The sequence below is a fragment of the Mauremys reevesii genome, linkage group 2 (assembly GCF_016161935.1).
Source record: "Mauremys reevesii isolate NIE-2019 linkage group 2, ASM1616193v1, whole genome shotgun sequence".
Taxonomy (NCBI): Eukaryota; Metazoa; Chordata; order Testudines; family Geoemydidae; genus Mauremys; species Mauremys reevesii.
In genome coordinates, this window is record NC_052624.1 from 118,015,296 (window position 1) to 118,041,041 (window position 25,746).

General features: G+C 43.1%; 1 protein-coding gene across 2 annotated transcripts in view; it reads right to left on the reverse strand.

The window, feature by feature from the left end:
- Positions 1-25,746, reverse strand: part of GABBR2 (gamma-aminobutyric acid type B receptor subunit 2) — a 900,562-nt gene that overhangs the window by 40,586 nt on the left and 834,230 nt on the right. For both annotated transcript variants that reach the window (XM_039527208.1, XM_039527207.1), the window contains exons 15-17: positions 17,648-17,872; positions 11,787-11,969; positions 3,584-3,713 (exon numbers count right to left, since the gene is read on the reverse strand). In XM_039527208.1, the coding sequence (XP_039383142.1) occupies positions 3,584-3,713; positions 11,787-11,969; positions 17,648-17,872 (538 nt within the window). The remainder of the gene's footprint in view (positions 1-3,583; positions 3,714-11,786; positions 11,970-17,647; positions 17,873-25,746) is intronic.

The window sequence follows — 25,746 nt, forward strand, 5'->3', positions numbered from 1 at the left end:
TAGATGGAAGTTTAAGGCCCAGAACAGCCTTCCTAGGGGAGCAGTGGGAGAAAATAAACTAACTTGTTTCAAGACTGAGCTTCATAAGTAGGACTATTAAGAGATTAAAAAAATTAGTTGTGATTAATCATAGTTTTGATTGCACTGGATAAAAAAATGGTTTTATTTAGCTATTGCAAGGCTAAGTTCTAATACCATTGAAATACTTCAAGTCTGCAGTACCACCTACACACTAAACATGCTTTCGCCTCCAGATCTTGTGCTACAGATAACCCACCAACAGCAAATGAATCCCTCCAGCCGTGACAGAGTAACCTTACAGAGTTTCAGGATCACTGCAAGCCCATGTATCAAAGAAAATACAACAGTTTAACCAATGCTATTGCAAAGCGAATAGCTATGGTCTGCAGACCATTCAACATTGTAAACGACAGAGAACCAAGAGATGTTATTCAAATTGCATTTTCCAATCAGTCACACCTCCCGAGGAAAACATGACCTATATCACAACGAGAAGACTACAAAGTTGGAGCTTCTGAAAAATGCACTGCTTGCTGTGACTGGTGATCCTTGGACATCCTTGAGCAATCACTGCTCTCTTGGGAGTCACAGCACATCTGATTGATGCTGCATGGACACTGCAGTCATTTGCTTTAGCAGTAACACCTACTGAAGAGAGACATTATGCTGAAATGTGTAGAGCATTTCTTAGATGTTGCGAAAGAATGGAATATTCAAGAAAAGGTAACAACAATTAGTACTAACTGTGCCATCAAAACTGTGATTAATCACAATTAATTTTTTTAAATCACAATTAATTTGTTATGAGTTAATCGCTGAGTTAACTGCGATTAATTGACAGCTGTAGGTGAGAGTAATTAACCACTGGAACAACTGAGGGCTTGGCTACACTGAAGAGTTACAGCGCTGGTGGTGGCTTTACAGCGCTGCAACTCACTCACCATCCACACTTGCAAGGCACATACAGCGCTGTATCTCCCTGGCTACAGCGCTGGCTGTACTCCACTTCTGCCTGGGGAATAACGACTGCAGCGCTGGTGCTGCAGGGCTGGAGTGCCAGTGTAAACAGTGATTAATCGTACTACGCTGTAACTGACCTCCGGAATTTTCCCATAATGCTTTTAACTAAAGAACTCTCTTTGTTTTGTTATGATGCCTCTCTTTGTTTTGTTGTGAACTCGGGCTCCCGGAGCTGCTTATCTAAAAAACAAACACAGCTCCTGTTTGCTGTGAATGAGGCAGGCAGGGGGATTAATGTCCACAGCTAGTAGTGTTTGCTTGAGGAGAGAAACAGCACAGCAGGGGGAGGAGGGGAAGGGAGTCCGTCGGAGCAGCTGCTTATCTGGTCTGAAGGCTATTTGCATTTAAGAGTGAATGAGGGGTCGGGGAAGTGGTCGGAATTTGCAAGGCAGGGAGCTGACAGTGTCGGCTCCAAAAATCCACTCACTCTCTCTCCCCCACGCTCCCTGTCACACTCCACCCCACCCCCCTCTTTTGAAAAGCATGTTGCAGCCACTTGAACGCTGGGATAGCTGCCCATAATGCGCCACTCCCAACACCGCTGCAAATGCTGCAAATGTGGCCACACTGCAGCACTGGTAGCTCTCAGTGTGGCCACACTCCAGCGCTTTCCCTACACAGCTGTACGAAGATAGCTTTAACTCCCAGCGCTGCACAGCTGCAAGTGTAGCCAAGCCCTTAAATTGTGGTAGATTCTCCATCACTGACAATTTATATATCAAGATTGGCTGTTTTTTGAAAAGATATTCTCTAGGAATTATTTTGGGGAAGTTCTTTAGTATGTGTTATGCACAATATTAGACTAGATGATCATCCTGGTCCCTTCTGACCTGGGAATCTATTAATCAATTCTGAGATGTCTCACTGTGACATCCCAATGAATAGCAATTAGTTTTTCCAATAATATATATTGTGACTTTGGCAGACCAGGTGCCAGCTCATGCCAAGGCATGTAGGCCTCAACTGAACACTAACAAATAAATAGCTGAAACCAGCTGAAATCCTCCTCTTGTGATCAGTAATAACGTGTAATGACACAGAAGCAGATTCTCCAAAAGAAAGTATGATTTATTTTGCCCAGTTGGTACATAGGAGTATGAAGAGACCTACATTATCTTACTTATGCCTGGCATTCTCCTCACCCCGCTCTGTGGACTTGACTTGGTGTCCCTGTTCTCTCTGGGCACCAAGTTACAGCTCACTTGCTGCAGACTGTGACTCCCAAGTCACTCTGTGTGTCAGCTTCACTACATGCTGACTCTGTGTTCTGTCAGTTTCCAGCTGAGCAGACCATCCCCACTCATACCCTCATTTTCTGCCAGGGGCATCTTTTTAACTCCTCAGGATATTTTGATCTCAGCCCTTGCCTTGGGAAGAGATAAATGCCTTAGTCTGGGTGGTTCTAGCAAATTAATTTCTTCCCCCAGCTGATGGCCCAGCTCTTGTTCTTAACTTCTTTGAAGCGGGTACCTTAGAGGTTGTCTAGTATGTGTTATTGTTAACTGTTCCTAGATTTTACTTTTACAGCCCCCTTTGATTTTATTATGCATTCAGGCAGGTAACAATACCAAACCAAATGGGGAAACAGGGTCAGACATAAGATTAACGAGAATAATGAGCCATTTTCCTGATTTGTCACATCATTATCCCCATTTTAGTCACAAAGCAGATCAATGTCAGAGCCAGAAATAGAACCAAGGTGTCCTGACTATGACTCAAGTGGAGCATGCTGCTTCTCAATAGCAAAACATCTTTAATGGAAGTAATTGTTTTTCCTGTATTTCTTTGGGGGGTGATGCAAAATACATGGTGAAAGCAGCTGTGGGGTAGCTATAGTAGTAATGAAAATTCCTTTTTAGCACAGCCTATTTCTAGTTTTCAGACACAAATGTCTCCAATCTGACGTTTGGAAGCTCAAATCAGCACTTAGTATATAAGCACATAAATATTTATTTTTTGCGGCTTTTTGCCAAAAGCAAAATGTGGACACCCTAATAAGACCATCACGTTTGAAAACTTGGTTTCCCATATTTAATACTGACAATATGGGTGAGGTAATATCTTTTATTGGACCAGCTTCTGTTGGTGAGAGAGACAAGCTTTTGACCTTACATGGAACTCTTCTTCAGGTCAGGTCAGGTCAGGTCGGGTCATGTTTAATACTGACTCAGTTAATTGTCACAACATCCAAAATAAAACAAGAAAGTCTTTTTAATCATCCCACTATGACTTTCTATTCCTGCTTGCAACACAGAAAATCCTTGATTCTGAATATCTTTTAAAACGTCTTTCTCTATGATATTTTACCATATATGATATGCTCTTAGAGCGCACAACAGGATAAGGCCATTTCATATAGTGCGGTAACTAAGCAGTGAACATAGTATAGTTTAGTATTAGATTCTGCATATTTGCAAAATGAAACTTTATAATTTAACACTCAATCCAGTAAAATGAAGAGCCCTCTGGAGCCAGTCCACTGGGGCCAGACTGCTTAACACCTTGCAGGACCAAGCCCTTAGCAGGCATCAGTGATTCTTACCTTTGCTGTCTGTAAAGTTCCGTATACTGAGGATGTCATTAAGATCCTGATAATGGTTCTGCTTAATGTATGTTGTCTTCTCAGGTGTGTCCTGGAGCTGCATAGTAACCTCTTCTAAATCCTTGTCCAGCTGTAAAACAAAAACACAGTATAAGAAATCTAATGAGTGGGAACTAGGGCTGTCAAGTGATTAAACAAAAAATTAATCACGATTGATCGCACAATTAAAAAAATAATCATGATTAATTGAGTGATTAATTGCAGTGTTAAACAATAATATAATACCATTTATTTAAATGTTTTTGAAGTTTTCTACGTTTTCAAATATACTGATGTCAATTACAACACAGAATACAAAATGTACAGTGCTCACTTTATTTTTTATTACAAATATTTGCACTGTAAAAAACAAAAGAAATAGTATTTTTCAATTCACCTAATACAAGTACTGTAGTGCAATCTCTTTATCATGAAAGCTGAACTTACAAATGAAGAATGTACAAAAACACCTGCATTCAAAAATAAAATAATGTAAAACTAGAGCTTACAATTCCACTCAGTCCTACTTCTTGTTCAGTCAATCACTCAGATAAACAAGCTTGTCTACATTTGCTGGAGATAATGCTGCCCGCTTCTTGTTCACAATGTCACCTGAAAGTGAGAACAGGTGTTCGCATGGCACTATTGTAGGCAGTTGTCGCAGATGCGCTAAAGATTCATATGTCCCGTCATGCTTCAACCACCTTTCCAGGGGACATGCGTCCATGCTGATGACAGATTCTGCTCGATAACAATCCAAAGCAGTGCGGACCGACACATGTTCATCTGAGTCAGATGCCAACAGCAGAAGGTTGATTTTCTTTTTTGGTGATGTGCGTTCTGTAGTTTCTGCGTCGGAGTGTTGCTCTTTAAAGACTTCTGAAAGCATTCTCCACACCTCATCCCTCTCAGATTTTGGAAGGCACTTCAGATTCTTAAACCTTGGGTCGACTGCTGTAGCTAGCTTTGGAAATCTCACATTGCTACCTTCTTTGTGTTTTGTCAAATCTGCAGCAAAAGTGCTCTTAAAATGAACATGTGCTGAGTCATTATCCGAGATTATTATAACATGAAATATATGTCAGAATGCGGGTAAAATAGAGCTGGAGACATACAATTCTCCCCCAAGGAGTTCAGTCACAAATTTAATTAACACATTATTTTTTCAATTAGCATCATCAGCATGGAAGCACATCCTCTGGAATGGTGGCCGAAGCATGAAGGAGCATACAAATGTTTAGCATATCTGGCACATAAATACCTTGTAATGCCGGCTACAAAAGTCCCATGTGAATGCCTGTTCTCACTTTGTTATGATGTTTTAAATAAGAAGTGGGCAGCATTATCTCCCGTAAATGTAAACAAACTTGTTTGTCTTAGCGATTGGCTGAATGAGAAGTAGGACTTAGTGGACTTGTAGGCGCTAAAGTTTAGCATTGTTTTGTTTTTAAGTGCAGTTATGTAACAAAAAATCTACATTTGTAAATTGCACTTTCACGATAAAGAGATTGCATTACAGTACTTGTATGAGGTGAATTGAAAAATAATGTTTCTTTTGTTGATCATTTTTACAATACAAATATTTGTAATAAAAAATAATAATGTAAAGTGAGCAGTGTACACTTTGTATTCTGTGTTGTAATTGAAATCAATATATTTGAAAATGTAAAAAAAATATTGAATAAATTTCAATTGGTATTCTATTGTTTAACTGCATGATTAAAAATGCAATTAATCGCAATTCATTTTTAAATTTTGATTTTTTTTTTAGTTAATTGCGTGAGTTAACTGTGATTAATTGACAGTCCTAGTGGGAACCATTAAAAACTCAAGTCGCTGCTTCCAGTATGTGCACTAAATGCATAGCTTTCTATCATTAGAATAGTAGACAGCTTGACATTGCAATTACTACAGTGTGTCAAATACTGATTTTTAATAGCACCCGTATAGTACCTCCAAAAGTCATGCTAAAGGTGAGTTAAAGTGGAAAGCTGTGCACATAGGACTCTAAATAGCCAATAAATACTGTTATTTGCTAGAGATAATGTACAAATGAAAAAAAAAACCAACAAGCTGCTGTGTTGTTTAGTACTTTTCATTTTAGTTAAGCAAATTTTACTTCACATGACGTTGTAGTCTTGCTGAATAAGAGAGCGAGTCCCTTGGACACTGGCATGCCTTGCATGGAAACCTCTTAATTTCATTCAATGCACACACATTACAGATGTACTATAGGTGGCTACTATACTGATTTCCACAGCAAGCTGCACGTAGCCCTTTGTAGGAATTCTCCGTTATTTTTAAATTTGACCTTGTCTGAGTCAGTGGCACATCAGTAGTGCACAGAAAGCTTCAGTCATTTAGCAGATTCAGTAATCAAACAATATATGAAATGTCAAAATATTTGATAACATGATGTAAATAGAAAGCATTTAAACAAGAGATTGATATAATCAAGTGTATGTTGTGCAGGAGTTAAGACTAGGTGATCATAATGGTGCCTCTGGCTTTCATAGTTATGGGAGGGATTCTCTGTGCTGCTCCTGACCCTGTATGCCATTGAGCCAGCATATGAGACCTAAAGACACCACAAGGAGCTCAGAGAGAATTCCCCAGTGTAGGTCCTACGCACAAGATGTGTGTTGGGGTGGAATGAGGCATGTTAGAAGAAGCTGAGTGATCTCTATAGTGTACATTGCTATACCGATTAGGACACTGCAGGGTGCACAGCCACTCAGGCCTGGTCTACACTACGCGTTTATACCGAATTTAGCAGCGTTAAACCGAATTAACCCTGCACCCATCCACACAATGAAGCCCTTTTTTTTGATATAAAGGGCTCTTAATATCGATATCTGTACTCCTCCCCGACGAGGGGAGTAGCGCTCAAATCGGTATTGCCATTTCAGATTAGGCTTAGTGTGGCCGCAATTCGATGGTATTGGCCTCCGGGAGCTATCCCACAGTGCACCATTGTGACCACTCTGGACAGCAATCTGGAGTCGGATGTACTGGCCAGGTAGACAGGAAAAGCCCCACAAACTTTTGAATTTCATTTCCTGTTTGCCCAGCGTGGAGCGCTGGTCAGCATGGACTGTACGGGAGATACTGGATCTGATCACTTTATGGGGAGACAAATCTGTTCTATCAGAGCTCCGTTCAAGAAGTTGAAATGCCAAAGCATTTGAAAAAATCTCCAGACAGAGGCCACAGCAGGGACTCAACACAGTGCTGCGTGACAAGCGTAACGGAAAGCCAAAGAATCAAATGGACGCTCATGGAGGGAGGGAGGGGGGACTGAGAATTCCAGCTATCCCACAGTCCCCGCAGTCTCCAAAAAGCATTTGCATTCTTGGCTGAGATCCCAATGCCTGAAGGGTCAAAAGCATTGTCCCGGGTGGTTCAGGGTATATGTCGTCAATTTACCCCTCCCCCCCCGTGAAAAAAAAGGGAAACAAATCGTTTCTCGCCTTTTTTCAATGTCACCGTATATCTACTGCATGCTGCTGTGGTGCTGCGGCGCTGAACAGCAGCATCGCCTCCCCTTCCTTTCCTGATGGTAGACGGTACAAAAGGCTTGGAAACCGTCCTCATCATCCCGTGAGTGCTCCTGGCTGGCCTTGGTGAGGTCGGCTGGGGGTGCCTGGGCAAAAACGGGAATGACTCCCGGTGCAAAAGGATTGAAAACCGTCTTCATCATAGCAACTGGGGGTTGAGCTCCTCCCCCTCCCCCTTTCATATCTAATGAAGATTCTGTAGTGCCTGGACTATAATAGCAGTGGGAGGCTGCCTCCCCCTCATTTTATCTCACTAAAAAGTCAGTGTTTCTTATTCCTGCATTCTTTATTACTTCATCACACAAATGGGGGGACACTGCCACGGTAGCCCCGGAGGGGTGTGGGAGGAGGGAAGCAACGGGTGGTGGTGTTGCAGGGGCACCCCCTAGAATGGCATGCAGCTCATCATTTCTGTGGGATATCTGGGGCTCTGACCCGGAGTGGTTGTGCTCTCTGGTTCTCTAGTAGACTTGCCCCATATTCTAGGCAGGACTGACTCTATTTTTAGACAAAACATAAAGAAGGGAATGACCTGGGGAGTCATTCCCATTTTTGTCCATGCGCCCCCGGCCGACCTCAGCGAGGCCAGCCAGGAGCACCCATGACAGCAGCAGACGGTACAAAAGGATTGATAACCGTCATTGCCAATTTCCAATTGCAGATGGTGATATAGGGCTGGTAACCGTCTCTGCTACCTTGCAAAGGCAAATTAATGCTGCTGTATAGCACTGCAGTACTGCGTCTGTCAGCAGCATCCAGTACACATACAGTGACAGTGACAAAAGGCTAAACAGGCTCCATGGCTGCCATGCTATGGTGTCTGCCAGGACAATCCAGGGAAAAAGGGCATGAAATGATTGTCTGCCATTGCTTTCACGGAGGAAGGATTGAGTGACGACATTTACTCAGAATCACCCGCGACACTGTTTTGGCCCCATCAGGCACTGGGATCTCAACCCAGCATTCCAATGGGCGGGGGAGACTGCGGGAACTATGGGATAGCTATGGGATAGCTACTCACAGTGCAGCGCTCCGGAAATCGATGCTAGCCTTGGTACATGGACGCACACTGCCGAATTAATGTGCTTAGTGTGGCCGCGCGCACTCGACTTTATACAATCTGTTTTAAAAAAACGGTTTCTGTAAAATCAGAATAATCCCGTAGTGTAGACATACCCTCAGACAGCCTAGGCAGGAAATGCCAGAGCTTAGGTCAGCCATGGCCTATTTTAAGTTGTGCTGGAAGCAACACTGGCCCATAACTAGCCAGAATCCTGAGAGTGCTTTTGTGTCCTGCGCCTCCTGGAGTCACGTCACACACACTCACCCTATGAATAACATTTTCTTATAACAATAACAAAGTAGCACTGACATAAGTAACTCATTTGTTTAGTTTTGGCAATTAAAAAGGAAACTTACCCAAATTGTGACATCATGGATGTGACTATGAAGTCAAGACTGCAGGAAGCATTTCATTCCTTTAAACAAGACAAGCTGGGTGAGATAATATCTCTTATTGGACCAACTTCTGTTGGTGAAAGAGAGAAACTTTTGAGCTTACACAGGATTTGAAGAAGAGCTCTGTGTATGCTGAAATGCTTGTCTCTTTCATGAAGAGAAGTTGGTCCAATAAAATATATTAGCTCACTCACCTTGCTTCTCTAATAACCTGGGACAAACAACATCCTTTTAAATGGTATCTTCACTCCCTTATAACCTTCCCAGAGAAACTCCTTTTATGAGGATGTTTTTCTGTAATTCAGCTCAGAGGTGGCATTTTTGTAAGGTTTGAAGACGATCAAGCTCATGACAGAGTTGAGAAAGTTCCATGCAGGGTCTGGATTTTAATTACTCCTGGTACTTACAAGGGGCTCCTTGTACCACTCTCTTTATACAATTCTAGGGACACTCTATCCTCAGAATTTGATCTGGTTCTAGAACTGAGACCATAATAATGAATTAAGGTGTTCATTTAACTTTACATTGCTTCTTCATAAATCTCAGATCTGGAAACATGATGAAGGTAAGCTGTAGAGGTAGTCACAAGCTTTAATAGAATGAGCCCCGAGTTCTTCTGACAGTGGAACTCTTGATTGCTCTTAGTAGATTTTGGTATCTAGTTTAATCCATTTAGAAAAAGTCTGAACAGAAAGAACTTCTACTCTTGGACTGCTCTGCAAATGCTATGACGAACCAGTATGATTTCCAACATAGTTTGTTTCTATTCTGGTAATAGCTAACAGTTCTTTTTACATCCAATTTACATAGTCTGGCCTCACTAGATATACTCTAAGGCTCTGATTGGCAGACCAGGAGCTTGATGCTATAATTCAGATGGAATTCTGAGATCAACTTGGGCAACAATTTGGGATGAAGATTTGTCTTTGTGAAAAAATGTAACAGGAGAATTTCTCTCACCTCTCTCATTGACCTAACTGCTACCATCAAGGCAACTTTTGGAGAGCTGGTGAAAAGAACCATAGTTTGCAACTGTATTAAACTTTAGGCTATGCTCATCACAGTGTTATCTTAGCACCTCTGCGATTCTGGTGAGTACTATGTTCAAGTCTCATGCATTAGGAGGATTATGAATTGGTGGATACAAATGCAATAACACTTTTAAGAAAATGTTTCACAGGAGGGTGAGTAAAACAGATGCCAATGTCACATTAGAGTAGCAAGCAGAAACCACCACCAGGTGTAATTTAATCATGCAGTAGACAAGCCAGGCTTCATTAAAAATGGCAAGGATTCTAAGATGAAAGAGACGGGGCAGGAGAGTGATGGGAGAAGCAGAGTTGGGTGGCCAGGATAGGAACTTCCCTAGCCTGGGCAGGGAGTGGAGCATTGAGCTGGGAAGGTGTCAGTGAGTGACCAGGATGGACCTGGGGGTGAGGGGCTGGGGGAGAGTTTTGGGCTATGAGGTGAGTGGGAGGTGTTGGGAGGGGGCTGCAGGGTGAGATATTGGGGGCAAGTGGGGGGAGCTGGGGGAGATGGGGTGAGTTGTGAGGGCTGTGGGGGGATGGGGGATATTGGGAGCTGTGATCAGTGAGGCTGAGGGGTTGGAGTTGTGGTGAGTGTGGTATATGTCAGGGCTGCTGGGATGTGTGATGGGCCTGTCACAGCAAGCGAGGACTGGTGGAGGATTGTTGGGGCATATATGGGGTGAAGGAGAATTCTGGTGTCTGTGTGTGGGGCGGGACACTTTAGGAAAGAGGGGGCCCACCAATTACCATAGTGCACAGAGTCCCAAAATTCTTTAATCTGATCCTGATCCTGGTCTTAAAAATCTGTGAATAATTTGTAGCGCTAGCTGTGGAATTAGCTTAGCTAACAAATGTAAAAGCCATTTATTCTTCTAAATAAATATTGACAGAGGGTTGTGAGATGGTGGTGAAAATGGTTCTGTAGGAAGGTGGGAAGAGAAGATGTGAGGGCAGTTGAGGCTGCACGCCTTTTATAACAGGGAGCAGAATGCCTGGAACTATCACCACGAATGGCGTCACTGACTAATTGCTTTAAAGTGGGTCAGGGACTCAGGAGGCTCAGCAGTTAATTCCTACAATGTGGATTTGTGAAGACAGCCATATAGAGGAGAACCTTGGCTTTCCCTAGTGAGAGCACACTGTGAATCAGGCTGCAGGATCAGCTGCAGAAAGGTAACAATGAGAGCAAGGACTTTTATACCCTCTTGCTGAATGGGGAGGTGGGGCAGGCAACCCATTGCCCAAAAAACCTTACCATGGACCTTATGGGGCAGCAGCTCCCCTTACCAGCTCTCTGAAGACAAAGCTGCTGTGTTTCCCTTAACACATCTCCAAGTCCGAAGGGAGACCCACATCTGTTGGATTTTGATATTTGTATTCAGAGACTAGAACGCCACACATAGTATTAGGCCATGCTAATAGGAATTTTATACTATGATAGTGCCCTGAAGTGCCAGCCAAGATCAGAGTCCCATTTTGCTAGGCACTGTACAGATACAGAGACACAGAGAGATGAAGTGACATGCTCAAGGTCATACAGCAATTAAGTAGCAGAAATGGGAACAGAATCCAGATCTCCTGATCCACAACATACTACCATATCCACTAGAACACTCTGCCTCAGCTACCTCAAAATTGGGGTATTGGACCGACTCAGTAAAAGTGGAACTATTATTGGGATGCTGCAAGATACAATAAAAAATTTCAATATACCATACCTACTCTTTAAGTCCCATGGTGGTCATGATATAAGATTTGCACTTTTACAACTACACCTGTACAACTAGAGGTGTTCAGTCTGTCTACAGGTAGCATAGGAGTTAATGTACCTGTTGGGAATTCTCAGAAGCGAGGGAAGTTTCACGTAAAGCTGATACAGGTATCATCTGTGATGAGATGAAGTGTCTCATCTCTATTAGTTTATAAGTATGCCAATACTTATGATTTTATTTTTTTCCCACTTGCTAACCAACTTTCTTTCTTTAGAAACACAGGCTAAGATTATGAGGTTTTAGTTGAAAAACATGAGTGTAAAGTTTTGTATGGCTTTACAGCTATGCAAATAAAGTATTTCGTCCACAGGACAGATTTATCTGGTTTAGTGTATACAATAAATGATACCTCTGTGATTTTCATTCTCAAGCGGTGGTTTTCTGACTGTAGTCCTTCTAGCCGAGATGTACTGGCTTGATTGACACTGGTGACTGATGTTGATGTTTTTGAGTCTTCTTTCTTTTGATTTTGAGTGAATTGGAAACGTCTGTTCTGAGTGGCTGCATCAGGATTTGTCCTCAGTGTGATTAACTGAAAGGTTTAAAAGCTGTGAGAAATTCTGCAGAGGATTTTATTTTTATATCAGTTTCTCCCACCCCCCCAAATAATAGAAGGTACACTTTACTTTCCACATGGAGTACAATTTCTCTGTGACCATACAGACTCTTGAGCTATAATAACCTCGGAAGATGAACTGTTCTATTTTTTCCAATTATTGGGAAATGTTTCTTAAAGTTCCAGTTAAATATATTATTTTTTAAATTTACTGCATCATCCCTTATTAGTTCTTTCCTTTCATTGATATTTTCATCCTTCAAAGGGAAACATTCAACTTAAAAATCACACTTCTGTCTGAAAATTTCTTACACTCTATAGTTACAAGGAATGCGGTGAGCAGAGAGAAACCCTAGACAGAATGCGAAAGAGAGGTATCAACAAAGGGATCACAGGGAATTTAGACTGGGTGGGAGTTCAACAGCAGGGGAGGAGGAGTAGGCAGCCATTAGTAGACTAAAATAAAGAATAGCCATTCAAATAAATGAAATACACCACGTTTTTAAAAAAAGGTTAAGCTCAAACTTAAAGATAAAGATAAACCCCAGCACAACCTAGTAGACAGTGACAGAGAAAAAAACCCCACTTTAAATATGAAGGTGGAAGGCCAGCAGCAGTTTAACAAAGGTGGGGGCTATCCAGTTTACTTCAGAGAGTGCAAACTGTATGACCATTTGCCAAGTGACATATGTATAAACCCACTTCGAGCCTCTCATGGCCCTCAAGCACAGTGCAGCCTCTTAAGACCAAAGCTGATGAACCAGTAAGGCCTACAGAGATAGCAAATTATTTGAAGAGACAGCATATAAGTACATGGTAATACTGTTCCACCTCAGAGCTGGCTCCCCACATCCTCCAGTTAGGGAAGTTCTTTCTTAGTTCATGAGCTGAAGGAATGAAGGGAAAAACGCCTCTCTTTGGAACTCCACTTCCGATAGAGGTGGGAAGAGGCTGATCAGGCACTGAAGTGATCATTCCAGAAGATGGGGTTATAAATGAGAGATGCAGACAGGCTATGGTAATAGGCTACATTTGAAGACATCAGGTTGTAATTAAGTTAAGGTATTAATGACTATTGTATCCAGTTTTTATAGTTAATATTTCCAGACAAAAAACTGCATTAAGATGGAGTTAAGGTAGAGTCTGAGTAAATTTTTCATTGAGCAGAAAAAAATATCACAAAGTTTGGAAGTTTGAAGTGAACTAAATTCAAATTGGAAATAATACAGAAAGAGTAATTAATTATCAGATCAGCTGACCAAGGAATGTGGTGAATTCTGCATCACTTGCGAGCCTTTAAATTAAGATTTGGATGTCTTGCTAGATAGATGTGTTCCACTTCATCCATATGTTGTTAGATTAGATGCAAAAATCAGTAGGTGAAATCTATGGCCAATGTTATACAAGATGCCAGACTAAAGTATCACAATGGTCCCTTCCAGCCATAAAATTTAATCAATCCTCTGTTGCTCTGCACTTGTACAGTCATTTTCAACCGTCCAAAGTGGGTGTCAAATGCTACCAAATTAGAAAGATAGAGTTTTACATCAACTTTGTACTCACTTTGCAGTGGTGTAAAATATTAGGATGCATAAGAAATTGGATTAAAAATGTTTTAATACCATTATACCAATCAATGCTATGCTCTCATATGGAATGCTATGCTCATTTCTGATCACCCTATCTCAGAAAGGATATAGTAGAAGAAGACGGCTTCAGAAATGGGTGATAAAAATAAACAGGCATGGGAAGATTTCTATATGAAGAGAGACTAAAACTATTAGGACTGTTTACTTTAGAAAAGAGATGAATAAGTGGGGACATGTTAAAGGTATACATTGCAAGAAAAAAGGGACTTTAAAGGCAGCAGATTTAAAACTTCTAATAGGAACAATTTTTGAACCAATGCATATTTAACCTATGGAGCTCATTTCCATGAGATATTAATGGGGCTAACAATGTAATACCGGTACTATTAAGAATGAGTGGACTTTTATATGGATAAAAAGATCTTCCAAAGTTAGGTAGGCAACAATATATTGGATATGAATCTGCATACTTGGGGTATAAGGCAACCTCTAGGTGAAGAAATGTTAGGACTAAACTTTTCTCTGACCTAGTTATTCCATTATGAGCTTTCTTGAACTTTCTTCTGAAGCATCTAGTGCTGGCAACAGGTTACTCGACTAGATGGACCACTGGGCTGAGCTAGTATGGCAATTGCTATGTCCTATATCCTGAGCTAAGAAGAGAAAATGGTTTTTCTCTTTGTTCATTTGTTTACTTTGTGTATTTGACAGTCATTTGTGTAGAATCACTGTTTCTCCTGGGCAGTCAGTTACTCCCTTCCAGAAATCACTCTTACAGATATCAACATAATGACTTTTTAAAATAAGAATTTTTCACAAATAAATAAATAAATTAAAAAGCCACTTTCAGAGAGACCATCTTTACCTGGTATGCCATAAAGCTGGAATTTAAAAAAGTCATTAAAAAAAAGTTAAGTGGTTGATGTGCCTTTAATTAATGCTCAGTTAAGAAAGGTTGTGGTACCCCCATCTACAGGTGCCACAACTTGCCAAAGCAACATGCAGTATCAATAAAGCCTCTCTAGTCATACAAGTAACTATCCTGTAATTATATTCTAGAACTGATTTGACATATCTATTATTTATTTATTTATTTATTTATTTATTATTATTTTATTTTATTATTTAATTTCATATTTATATTCAGGGTAGCACAAAAAGGCCACAACCAGGTTGGGCCCCATTTTACTAGGCACAGTGCAAACACTGTAAACAATAGTCCTTGCCCCCAAAGAGCTTAGAGTCTAAACGACAAGACATAACAGGGGGCGGAGACAAACAAGTGGGCTAGGATGGAGGGCAGGGGAAGCAGGACAACAAACCTAAGATGGTATGCACAGTTTTTAGCCCTTCAGGAGGAGTGATCACAGCACTCCCCATGACTAGCCATGAGTGGGCTTCAGTATTCTATATGCATTATAGCAGAGAGTTCTGAAGAGGGATGTGAAAAAGGACAATTTGGTGGCTTTATGGATTTTCCCTGGAAGCTTGGCAATAAGATAATAGATTGATGGAGTGGAGTTGAGATTTTTTCTATGCTCGGAGATATCAGTGCATGTTTGCATTGTGAGTGGAAGGAACCTGATGAGAGTGAGAAGCTGAGGAGAAGAAGAAGAGCAGGGGTGAGTCAGCCTAAGGGATGGGAGGGCAGGGGCAGGGGCAGGTGGAGGGGTTAGAAGAAAGCTGGGAAGCAGTCTCAGTGTCTGTAACAGGGAAGAGGGAGGCAAGTATGATGGAGAGGTGTGATAGAGATGGTCTTGTCAGATTTTGTCAAGTTGTTTTCCTTTGAAGAAATCAAGAAGATCCTATGGGGAGATATGCATTCATATTCAATTTGTCATTCACTAGTACTCCTAAATCTCTTGCTTCATGACTGTGTTTATGAATAGGCTCTCTTAACTTATGGCTATGTTGTAAGTAATTCTTCTGTAGGATCCAGTATAAAAAAGTTGGACTATAAAGCCCTGGAGACTGAATTACTCTAACCACAGAACGCATAAAGCACTATTGGTAAGCTAACGTGACATTCCACCCACATGTCTCAACCCTCACCTACAGGGACCACATTTAGAGGAGATTTAGTAGTTCAGTTCCTGCTCCCATTTGTAGTTGGTCTATCTGCTGAAAACGCCAATCAGTGTCAGATGTGTTGGTGGTTTTGTGGCGTGGACACCTGTTCACTAAGAACTGTTTTTTCTTCTGGCTAGGAACAGATGCCACAACTAAACCCCAGGTTGTGAGTTCAATCCTTGAGGGGAGCCATTTAGGGAGATGGGGCAAAAATCTGTTGGATGACTTAATTGGGGATTGGTCTTGCTTTGAGCAGGGGGTTGGACTAGATGACCTGAGGTCCCTTCCAACTCTAATATTTTATGATATACTTTACAGAAGCCACTAAAGAATTGTTGACATTTGGTCATTATTAACCTTAGTTGGATTGGACCTGGTGACCTAGAGGTGAAAGGCTCCCAGTCTCTGAGGCATCCAGTCTCCAACTAACTATATGAAAGTCATCCAGGATACACATTTCATTTATGTTTATGTTACTTCAAAATATCAAGTAGATTTCCAAAAAATGAGGTCTTTACAAAGTCAAACTCCCATAGGAATCAATTTCCCTTTGTCTCAGATTCTGTTGGACTCACCTTGACTAGCACCTCACTTCACAAGTAGCCCACAAGTGAATGGGACCATTTGTGGAGTGACATCAGATTCTGGCTCTTTGTGAATACATTCTGATTCATTCCACCAGTGCATAATATAAATATACACCTCTACCCCAATATAACGCGACACGATATAACATTAATTCGGATATAACGCAGTAAAGCAGCACTCCGGGGGTGGAGGTGGGGGAGGCTCTGGCGGATCAAAGCAAGTTTGATATAACGCGGTTCCACCTATAACACAGTAAGAGTTTTTGGCTCCCGAGGACAGTGTTATATCGGGATAGAGGTGTACAAGAGGAGCTCAAAGATAATAAAAGGCAATTAAATCGTGTGTTTCAGGGCACATCTACATGGGTCAGGAAAGAATTCCTCTCTCCTTCCATCATTGAATTGCACAGTCGGTGAGATGAATTAGGCTTTTTTGAGAGGGCCCCCCTTGGAAGCATCAGATATTGGCCACTAATGTAGGCAGCATCCCAGACTTGATGGACCAATAGTCTGCTTTTATATGACAAATCCTGTGTTCCTAGGAGATTCTATTATGTGGCAACCATTCCTGCTGTGTCTGAGTGCTTCACAGTCCTTAACATATTTATCCTCACAATACCCCTCTAATGTAGACGAACACTCTTACGGCTGTTTTGCAGATAAGGAACCAAGGCATAGAGGATATGTCTACACAGCCCGTGGCAGTGAGCCTCCCAGGCTGGGTCGACAGATTTGGGCTTGCAGGGCTCATGCTACTGCACTAAAAATAGCTGTGTAGGTGTTGTGGCTCAGGCTGGAGCTCAGGCTCTGGAAGCCTAAGGAGAGCAGTGGACTCCACAGCCCAAGCTCCATCCAGCCTGAGCCAGAACTTCAAAGCACTGTCTACACATCTATGTTTAGCATGGCAGCACAAACCCTGGGAGGCTGAGTCTGTTGACCCGAGCTTCTGTGGGCTGTGTAGACATACCTCGAGAGATGGAATAACTTGCCTTAGGTCACATAGCATGTCTGAGGCACAGCAGAAAATTGAACTCAGGTCTTCTAAGCCTATGAATAGCACCCTTCCTCTCTTGCATTCCTTAAAAGAAGGAACCAGAGACCTATTCAAATTACAGATGCAAATCATTGTTTCCCGCAGACTTAGTGAGAGAGTGAGAGTGTATGGATTAGAAATGTATGTATTCAAGTTCTTGCACATTTTCCTTTATGTATTCATCTTTCTCCAAAATCTCATGGAAGTTCACCCCCTCTCCCACTAGGGCTCAGAGATAATTTAATGCATAACAAATTGGCTTAATTTAGAAATCTCAGATATTCCTCTTGCTTGTAGGAGTAATGAAATTAATATAGAATTACCATACAAAAATCAAGCAACAATGTAAGTACTAGCATCAATGAATTCACCTACCTTAGGTACAAAAACAAGGCAGAGTGTAATGGTACTGCAGAATATAATGACTAAAGCAACAATGCAGAACTGAACATTGGGTTGATCCCGAGTGAGGAATGAAACTGCAGCTCCAATAATACACATGATCCCCACGTTGTATACACTCATCCCGATGTATTTGCTGTCATTCAAAGCAGGAATGCTGACATTTCGAGTCTCCCATGCTAAGAAACAACCAAATAACTGAAATAGGAAAAAAAAAAAGAAAGAAAGAAAAGAAAAAAGCTCACTGTTATAACACAATACCACTAGTTTACATGACTCAAAAGAGTAGTTTTTATTACAAGCTGTTATATATTTGGTATGGTATTTCTCTATGAGCAATTTATGGATTGTTGACAGATCGATACAGCATTAAGAACCAGAGATATGAATGTGCACAGCACACAATATCTAATTCAAAATACACTAACTTCTATCAGTAACTACAAAAATTAGATTTATATTGCTAATCCTACTCTCAAGAGATAAATGTGAAAACTATATTAGCAATCAGAAGAGATGGGACTGAATTTCCCCAAAGTTCAGGGTTGTTTGAATCTAGGCCCATCTTTAGCCATCAGTAAAGAAATATCATTACTGCTTTCATTCAAGGATTTCATTAAAACCCAAATATGGGAGGCCCAATTCATTTAGGCTTTGTTTCAGCGATGACTGAGAGTCCTAGTCAATCCTAGTCAATCATTCACTGATTATCACCTCCATTAATAAACGGGCAGTGCTGAGAAACATCCTGTGACATCATTCAGACTTGTCCAGATAGAAACACCCACAGAAAAAAGCAGCACACCAGCTGCTAGGACAACAAATGTGATTTATTTTATCGCAGGAGGCGTTGATAGTAACCATTATATTTAGGTGGCCTAACACCTAGTATAAACGATTCTTGAGACCTTTTTTGACAAGCTCTAACACCTCCACTGTTTACAACAGGCCTTTGAAATTCAGTAGAGGGAATGTCTTTAGGCTTCAGCAGTGGTTCTCAACCTTTCCTGACTACTGTACCCCTTTCAGGAGTCTGATTTGTCCTGTGTACCCCAAGTTTCACCTCGCTTAAAAACTACTTGTGTACAAAATCAGACACAAAAATACAAAAGTGTCACGGCACCCTACTACTGAAAAATTGCTTACTTTTCTCATTTTGTCCATGTGAAATTTTAGTCTGTACTGACTTTGCTAGTGCTTTTTATGTAGCCTGTTGTAAAACTAGGCAAATATTTAGATGAGTTGATATACCCCCGAAAGACCTCTGCGTACCTCAGTGTACCCCTGGTTGAGAACCACTTGGTTAGAGAAGCACCTTTTCTTTGAAATTCCATTAAGGTTTGGCTGAGATATAAACTGCTGAAAATCACTTCTCTCCTCTCAGTCGCATTCCTCAAGAAAATTTTGGCAACTTGCCAGAACAATAACTGAACATGAACATTCCAAATGGCTGGGCTCAGGCGACTGCCTAAGCAGCAGCAGCTGGAGGAGGACACGTTGCCCTCTGAGGAACCCTGGGGACCAGACAGCTTTTCTGGGACTGGGGAAACTGGGTCAGACTCCCCATGGCACATGTCCCAGCCCACCCCAGTCAAACCAAGCCTCCCAGTATGCCAGGGAGACTCCCGTTTGCAACCAAAAACTCCCCATTCGCAATTTAATGTCATTTCCTGCATAAAAACGTTACTCAGAATACGTGTCAGCCACACATGCACATCAGCCTTTGTTTGGAGAAACTCTGGCCAAAGCCATCCCTTGGGTAGGCCGAATCAGGGCAACCGCTCCAGGCCCCACACTTTGGGAGGCCTGGCAGGCTGGTATGATTAGCTGGTGCGGTCGGTCCTAGAAGCGATGAATCCATCACTTCTGCACCGGGCCCCCCCATTCTGGGCCCCACGCTTTGGGGGTCCCCCCGGGCTGGTGCAATTAGTCAGTGTGGTCAGTCCCAGAAGAAATGAATCCGTCACTTCCGCCCCAGGCCCTGCACCCCACTAAGGACGGCCCTGAAATATGATAGATGCACAACATGCTGGGTAATGTAGCTGACCTTTGCTTTCCTTTTGGTTTCAACCAATGGGAGTTCAGAAGGGGCAGAGTTGGATGGGCTTGGTGACCAATGGCACAGGGGGGTGGAAGCTTTGAAGAACAGGGTTGCAGTGGTGGTGTGGAGCCCTGGCAGTGTGAAGTGGAGTCAGGTAAGCGGGTGGTGGCAGTATGTCAGGGAGAGGGCGGTCATGCCCCGCTCTCCCCCAGGCCCTGACCACTGCAGGGAGTAGATAGATGGGGAGTTCAGGGAGGGGGACACAGCCCCACTCACTCTGGGACTCAACACAGCAGGGGATGAGTGGGGTGGGTGGGTTCATGCCCCTTTCTCCCCAGGCCTTTGAGTGCAACAAGAGGGGTATCAGGAAGGGAGTAATATCCCCTCCTCTTTTGGGACTTGGTGCAGTCAGGAAGGGGTAGATCTGGGTAGTTCTATTCTGCTGAAAGCACCAGGCCAAAAGTGAATGTCTTGTCTTCACTTCCCTGGGTGTAAATGCAGCCCTGCCTCCCAGAACATAGCCTGCAGCCAGGGGCAGCTCTATGTTTTTTGCTACCCCGAGCACTGCAGTCAGCTGTTCACGCAGATTCGGCGGTGTTTCTGCGGGTGATCTGCCACGTACCCACCGCCGAATTGCTGCCGAAGCCGCGGGAACGGCGGACCTCCTGAAGGCTGCCTGACTGCCTCCCTCACAGCGACCAGCAGGCTGCCCCCCATGGCTTGCTGCCCCAGGCACGCACTTCCTGCGCTGGTGCCTGGAGCTGCCCCTGCCTGCAGCTGAGCTTGGGATAGCCCTCCTGGGGCAGGGCCCACACTGGGGGTGGGGCTGCCAGTCTGCTTGCTTTGGTGTGTGTCCTACAGGGTGCAGGCATTGGATGGGCTGGAAAAGGCTAAGGAGACTGGATGGGAGTATTAGTGAGTTGGCAAGGGGATGGCAGTGATGGTGTGTTAGTAGGGCTAGCAGCGGCAGTGTTGTGGGGCAGGAGGCAGGGCAGTGAGGTTAGCAGTGGGGGTGTTTGGAGGGCATCACGGGTGTTGGAGGCTGGGGTGGGATGTTTCCTGAAATGAATTTGAAAGTGTTGATCAGTATGCCTCATTCCCTTTGGGGGCACCACAGGGGGAAAGGGGGAGAGGGAAAAGAGAGAGAGGGGTTGCTTTCCCCTCAGCCAAATGCACAGTACCAGTCGATCATTCCCCCCCAGGGCTGCAGCCTTCTCCTGTTGCTACCTAACGTAGCTAGTCTGGTAGCTCAAGTAGTAGTAGTCTGTGCTGCAATGTCTCTGATGATGATGATGATGGTGATGATAGGACATGGAGGGTGGAGGCTTACAGTTACAGTTCTGACCATGTAATTAAAAAGTGTCTCATAATGCATATGCATAAAGGGGCTGAATGAAGGTTGCAGAGACAACCTTAATACGAAGGTTGCTTACCTGTATCCAGTTCTTCAAAATGGACTCTGCATATTCATACTGTTGGATATGTGCTGACTGATGTCACTGAATGGTGCAATCTTCCACTAGCAGTGCCTAGTCAAACACTCACATGCCCCTTTCTGCCCCTACCCTCAGCCTCCGAGCATTATTCTGAGGACGAGGCTATAAAAGGGAGGGAGGCAGCAGTTACCACCTCAGTTCCTTCCACTGCTAATGCTGAGCCAGTAGAAAACAGGATCCCGCAAAACAGAGGAAGGAGAGCAGGGCATGTGAATATGCAGAATCCATCTCAAAGAATCTCAGTTACAGGTTAGTAACATTAATTTCTTCTTTGACTTTTCTCTGCATAGTCCCACTCCTGGTATAGTTTAGTCCGTAGAACACATTTTAAACAGGATGGTGGGTATGGAGTCCTAACTAAATAAGGACTGAAGCACAGAACTACCAACTGTGCATCTGACCATATATAACAGATAATGTTTAATGAATATGTGTTTTGACTCCACATGGCTGCTGTACAAATTTATAGTAGTGGAACATGTCTCATACATGCCACCATTGCTACCATCACCCTAGTAGAGTGTGCTTACAGCTGAAGAGTGGGAGATCATGCTGCACTCTTATATCTTTCTATTATACACTGTCTGACTCATCTTGATAATGTTTGTGCTGACGCAAGATTTCCTTTATCGTTACCAGCATACGAAACAAGCAATTTATGCAAAAATCTAAAGTCCTTGCTCCTATTGAAATAGAATCATAAAACTCTTTTTGCATCCAAACAATGCAGCTTTGATTTGCCCTTACTCAAATGAGGTCTGGGAAAAAACACTGGTAGACTAATGGACCAACTGATATGGAACTCAAGTGATATTTTGGTATGAATCTAGGATGTGGATGAAGAAATACACTGTATTTATAAAAGGTCATAAATAGCGTGTCAGCCATTAAGGCATGAAGTTTACTAATCTTCCAAGCTAATGTTATGGCTATAATAAAAGCAGCCTTAATTGATAGATGAAATAAGGAACATGAAAATAAGGGCTTGAAGGGTGGAGACATAAGCTGTGATTGCATTAAGTCCAATGGTGCAATAGAATCTCTTACTGGGGGTACAAATTTAGTAGTCCTTTAAAAAACTGTTAACAACATTATGTGAAAATACTGATTTGAATATAAGAAGCTGCTGTTGCAGCTAAATATACCTTTAAATGCTTTAAATATGCTTTAAATATAACAATTACTCTAATATAGTTTGAATAGGGGATGACACAGGATTTATATCCTTATCAGATAGCCATGGCAAAAATCTTTTCCATTTTAACTTATAATATTTTCTAGTTGATTTCCTTATAGCATTAAGTAGAACATGTAGAAAAAATTATCTAAGGTATATCTGTAGACAAAGACTTCTTCAGCTCTGCTAAAAGCGTATTGCCCATGCTGTCAGATGCAGTGATGACAGGGTGTCGATGGTACACTTTTCCTTGTTGTGTCAGAGGCCTGGTCTACACTATGAGTTCATGTTGAATTTAGCAGCGTTAAATCAAATTAACCCTGCACCTGTCCACACAACGAAACCCTTTACTTCAATATAAAGGGCGCTTAAAATCGATTTTTGCTCCTCCCTGACGAGGCGAGTAGCGCCAAAATCGACATTGCCATTTTGAATTAGGGTTTGTGTGGCCGCAATTCGACGGTATTGGCCTCCGGGAGCTATCCCACAGTGCACCATTGTGACCACTCTAGACAGCAATCTGAACTCGGATGCACTGGTCAGGTAGACAGTAAAAGCCCCGCGAACTTTTGAATTTCATTTCCTGTTTGCTCAGCGTAGAGAGCTGATCAGCACAGGTTACCATGCAGAGCTCATCAGCACAGACGAAATGCCAAAACATTTGAAAAAATCTTAAAGGGCATGATGGAGAGAGGCCACAATAGGGACTCACTACAGTGCCGCGTGAAAGTTAAGGAGCTCAGACAAGCCTACCAGAAAACCAAAGAAGCAAACGGAAGATCTGGTTCAGAGCCGCAGACGTGCTGCTTCTACACTGAGCTGTAGGCAATTTTAGGGGGGGCTGCCACCACTACCCCACCTCTGACCGTGGATTCTGAGGAGGGGGTAATCTCAGCCATGGCTGAGGATTCTGTGGACGGGGAAAATGATGATGAGGAGGACGAGCTTGCGGAGAGCACACAGCACTCCATTCTCCCCAACAGCCAGGATCTTTTTCTCAGCCTGAATGAAGAACCCTCCCAAGGCAGTATCCCAGACCATGAAGCCATGGAAGGGACATCTGGTGAGTGTACCTTTGTAAATATAAAACATGGTTTAAAAGTGTTTTTTAATGATTAATTTGCCCTGAAGACTTGGGATGCATTTGCAGCCAGTACAGCTACTGGAAAAGTCTGTTAACGTGTCTGGGGATGGAGTGGAAATCCTCCAGGGACATCTCCATGAAGCTCTCCTGGAAGTACTCCAAAAGCCTTTGCAGAAGGTTTCTGGGCAGCTCAGCCTTATTCCGTCCTCCATAGTAGGACACTTGACCACGCCACGCTAGTAGCAAGTAATCTGGTATCATTGCATGACAAAGCCTGGCAGTGTATGGTCCCGGTGTTTGCTGGCATTCAAGCAACATCCATTCTTTATCTCGCTGTGTTATCCTCAGGAGAGTGATATCGTTCATGGTAACCTGGTTGAAATATGGGAATTTAATTAAGGGGACAGAGGTGGCTATTCCTACTGGGCTGTTTGCCTGTGGCTGAAAAGAAATCCTTCCCTGCAGTTAGCCAAGTGGGGGGAGGGGGGCATTGGTGCTGAGCTTTTCACGTTTGGCTAGCAGGGATCTTCCCTAATACCAGCCACACAGTGGGGGGAGGGGTAAAGCGATCATCCCAGAGAATTGGATGCAGGGAGGGGTTAGTTTGGTTTCTGCAGGGATCTTCCCTGATACCAGCCACGTGGTAGGGGGAGGGATAAAGCGATCATCCCAGAGAATTGGATGGGGCGGGGAGTTTAGTTTGGTTTCTGCTGCTGCACGTTAACAGGAAAACCGCAGCACTCAACGGGCTTTGCTTGGTATGTGGGAAAGGAGGGCGCTGCTTTTATGAAGGCTGCAGAAGCCAAAAGACAATGGCTTATCATGGCCACATGCAAGCCGAATTCTGTTGCCCAGACCTGCATCTGTGATCTCCAACACCAAAGGCACTCAATATTAAGATGCAAAATGCGACCTTGTACTGAAATCACATGTGCTATGTAATGTGAATAGTGTTGTTCACCGTGAAAGAGTATAAGCATTGTTCTGTAAAATGTATCTTTTTAAATACTTATCTCTCTTTTTTCCCTCCCTCCCACAGCTGCAAGTTTTTCAAGCCTCCCTCCTCCGTCCCGAAAGCTATCTCATAAGGCGGTGAAAAAAACTGACGCGAGACTAAATGTTCTCAGAAATCATGGAATCGATCCGCAATGAAAGAGCTCATCTGAATGAGTGGAAGGTCACCCTATCCCAGTACAGGAAAAATGCCAGTGAATGTGAGGCCATGAGGGATGAATGTGAGGAGAGGAGAGACACTCTAGATGAGAGGTGGCAGGATGCAATGCTGGGGCTGCTGTGTGATCAAACTGACATGCTCCGGCGTTTAGTGGAGCTTCAGGAATGGCAGCAGGATCACAGAGTGCCACTGCAGCCCCTGTATAACCACCCTACCCCCTCACCATGTTCCATAGCCTCCTCACCCAGACGTGTAAGAACACAGGGGGGAAGCTCTGTGCACCCGCCCACTCCACCCCAGTGGACAGCCCAACCAAAAGGCTGTCATTATTTTGAACTTTTGAAGTGGCCTTTTCCTTCCCTCCTATCCTCCTCCCAAACCCCACCCAGGCTACCTTGTCAGTTCTCTCCCTCTTTTTATAATCAATTAATAAAGAATACATGATTTTTAAATGACAGTGACTTTATTTCCTTAGAAAGCAAGCTGTGATCGAAGGGGGAGGGTGGGTTGCTTACAGGGAATGAGTCAATAAAGGGGGCGGTTTTTCATCAAGGAGAAACAAACAGAACTGTCACACCTTAGCCTGGCCAGTCTTGAAACTGGTTTTCAAAGCTTCTTTGGTCAGCAGCGCTTCCTGGTGTGCTCTTCTAATCACCCTGGTGTCTGGCTGCACGTAATCAACGGCAAGGCGATTTGCCTCAGCCTCCCATCCCGCCATAAACATCTCCCCCTTACTCTCACAGTGATTGTGGAGCACACAGTAAGCAGCAATAACAATGGGTATATTGGTTTGGCTGAGGTCTGAGCGAGTCAGTAACGTGCGCCAGCGACCCTTTAAACGTCCAAATGCACATTCTATCACCATTCTACACTTGCTCAGCCTGTAGTTGAACAGCTCCTGACTACTGTCCAGGCTGCCTGTGTATGGCTTCATGAGCCATGGCATTAAGGGGTAGGCTGGGTCCCGAAGGATAACTATAGGCATTTCAACATCCCCAACTGTTATTTTTTGGTCTGGGAAGTAAATCCCTTGCTGCAGCCATTTAAACAGATTAGTGTTCCTGAAGACGTGAGCGTCATGAACCCTTCCTGGCCATCCC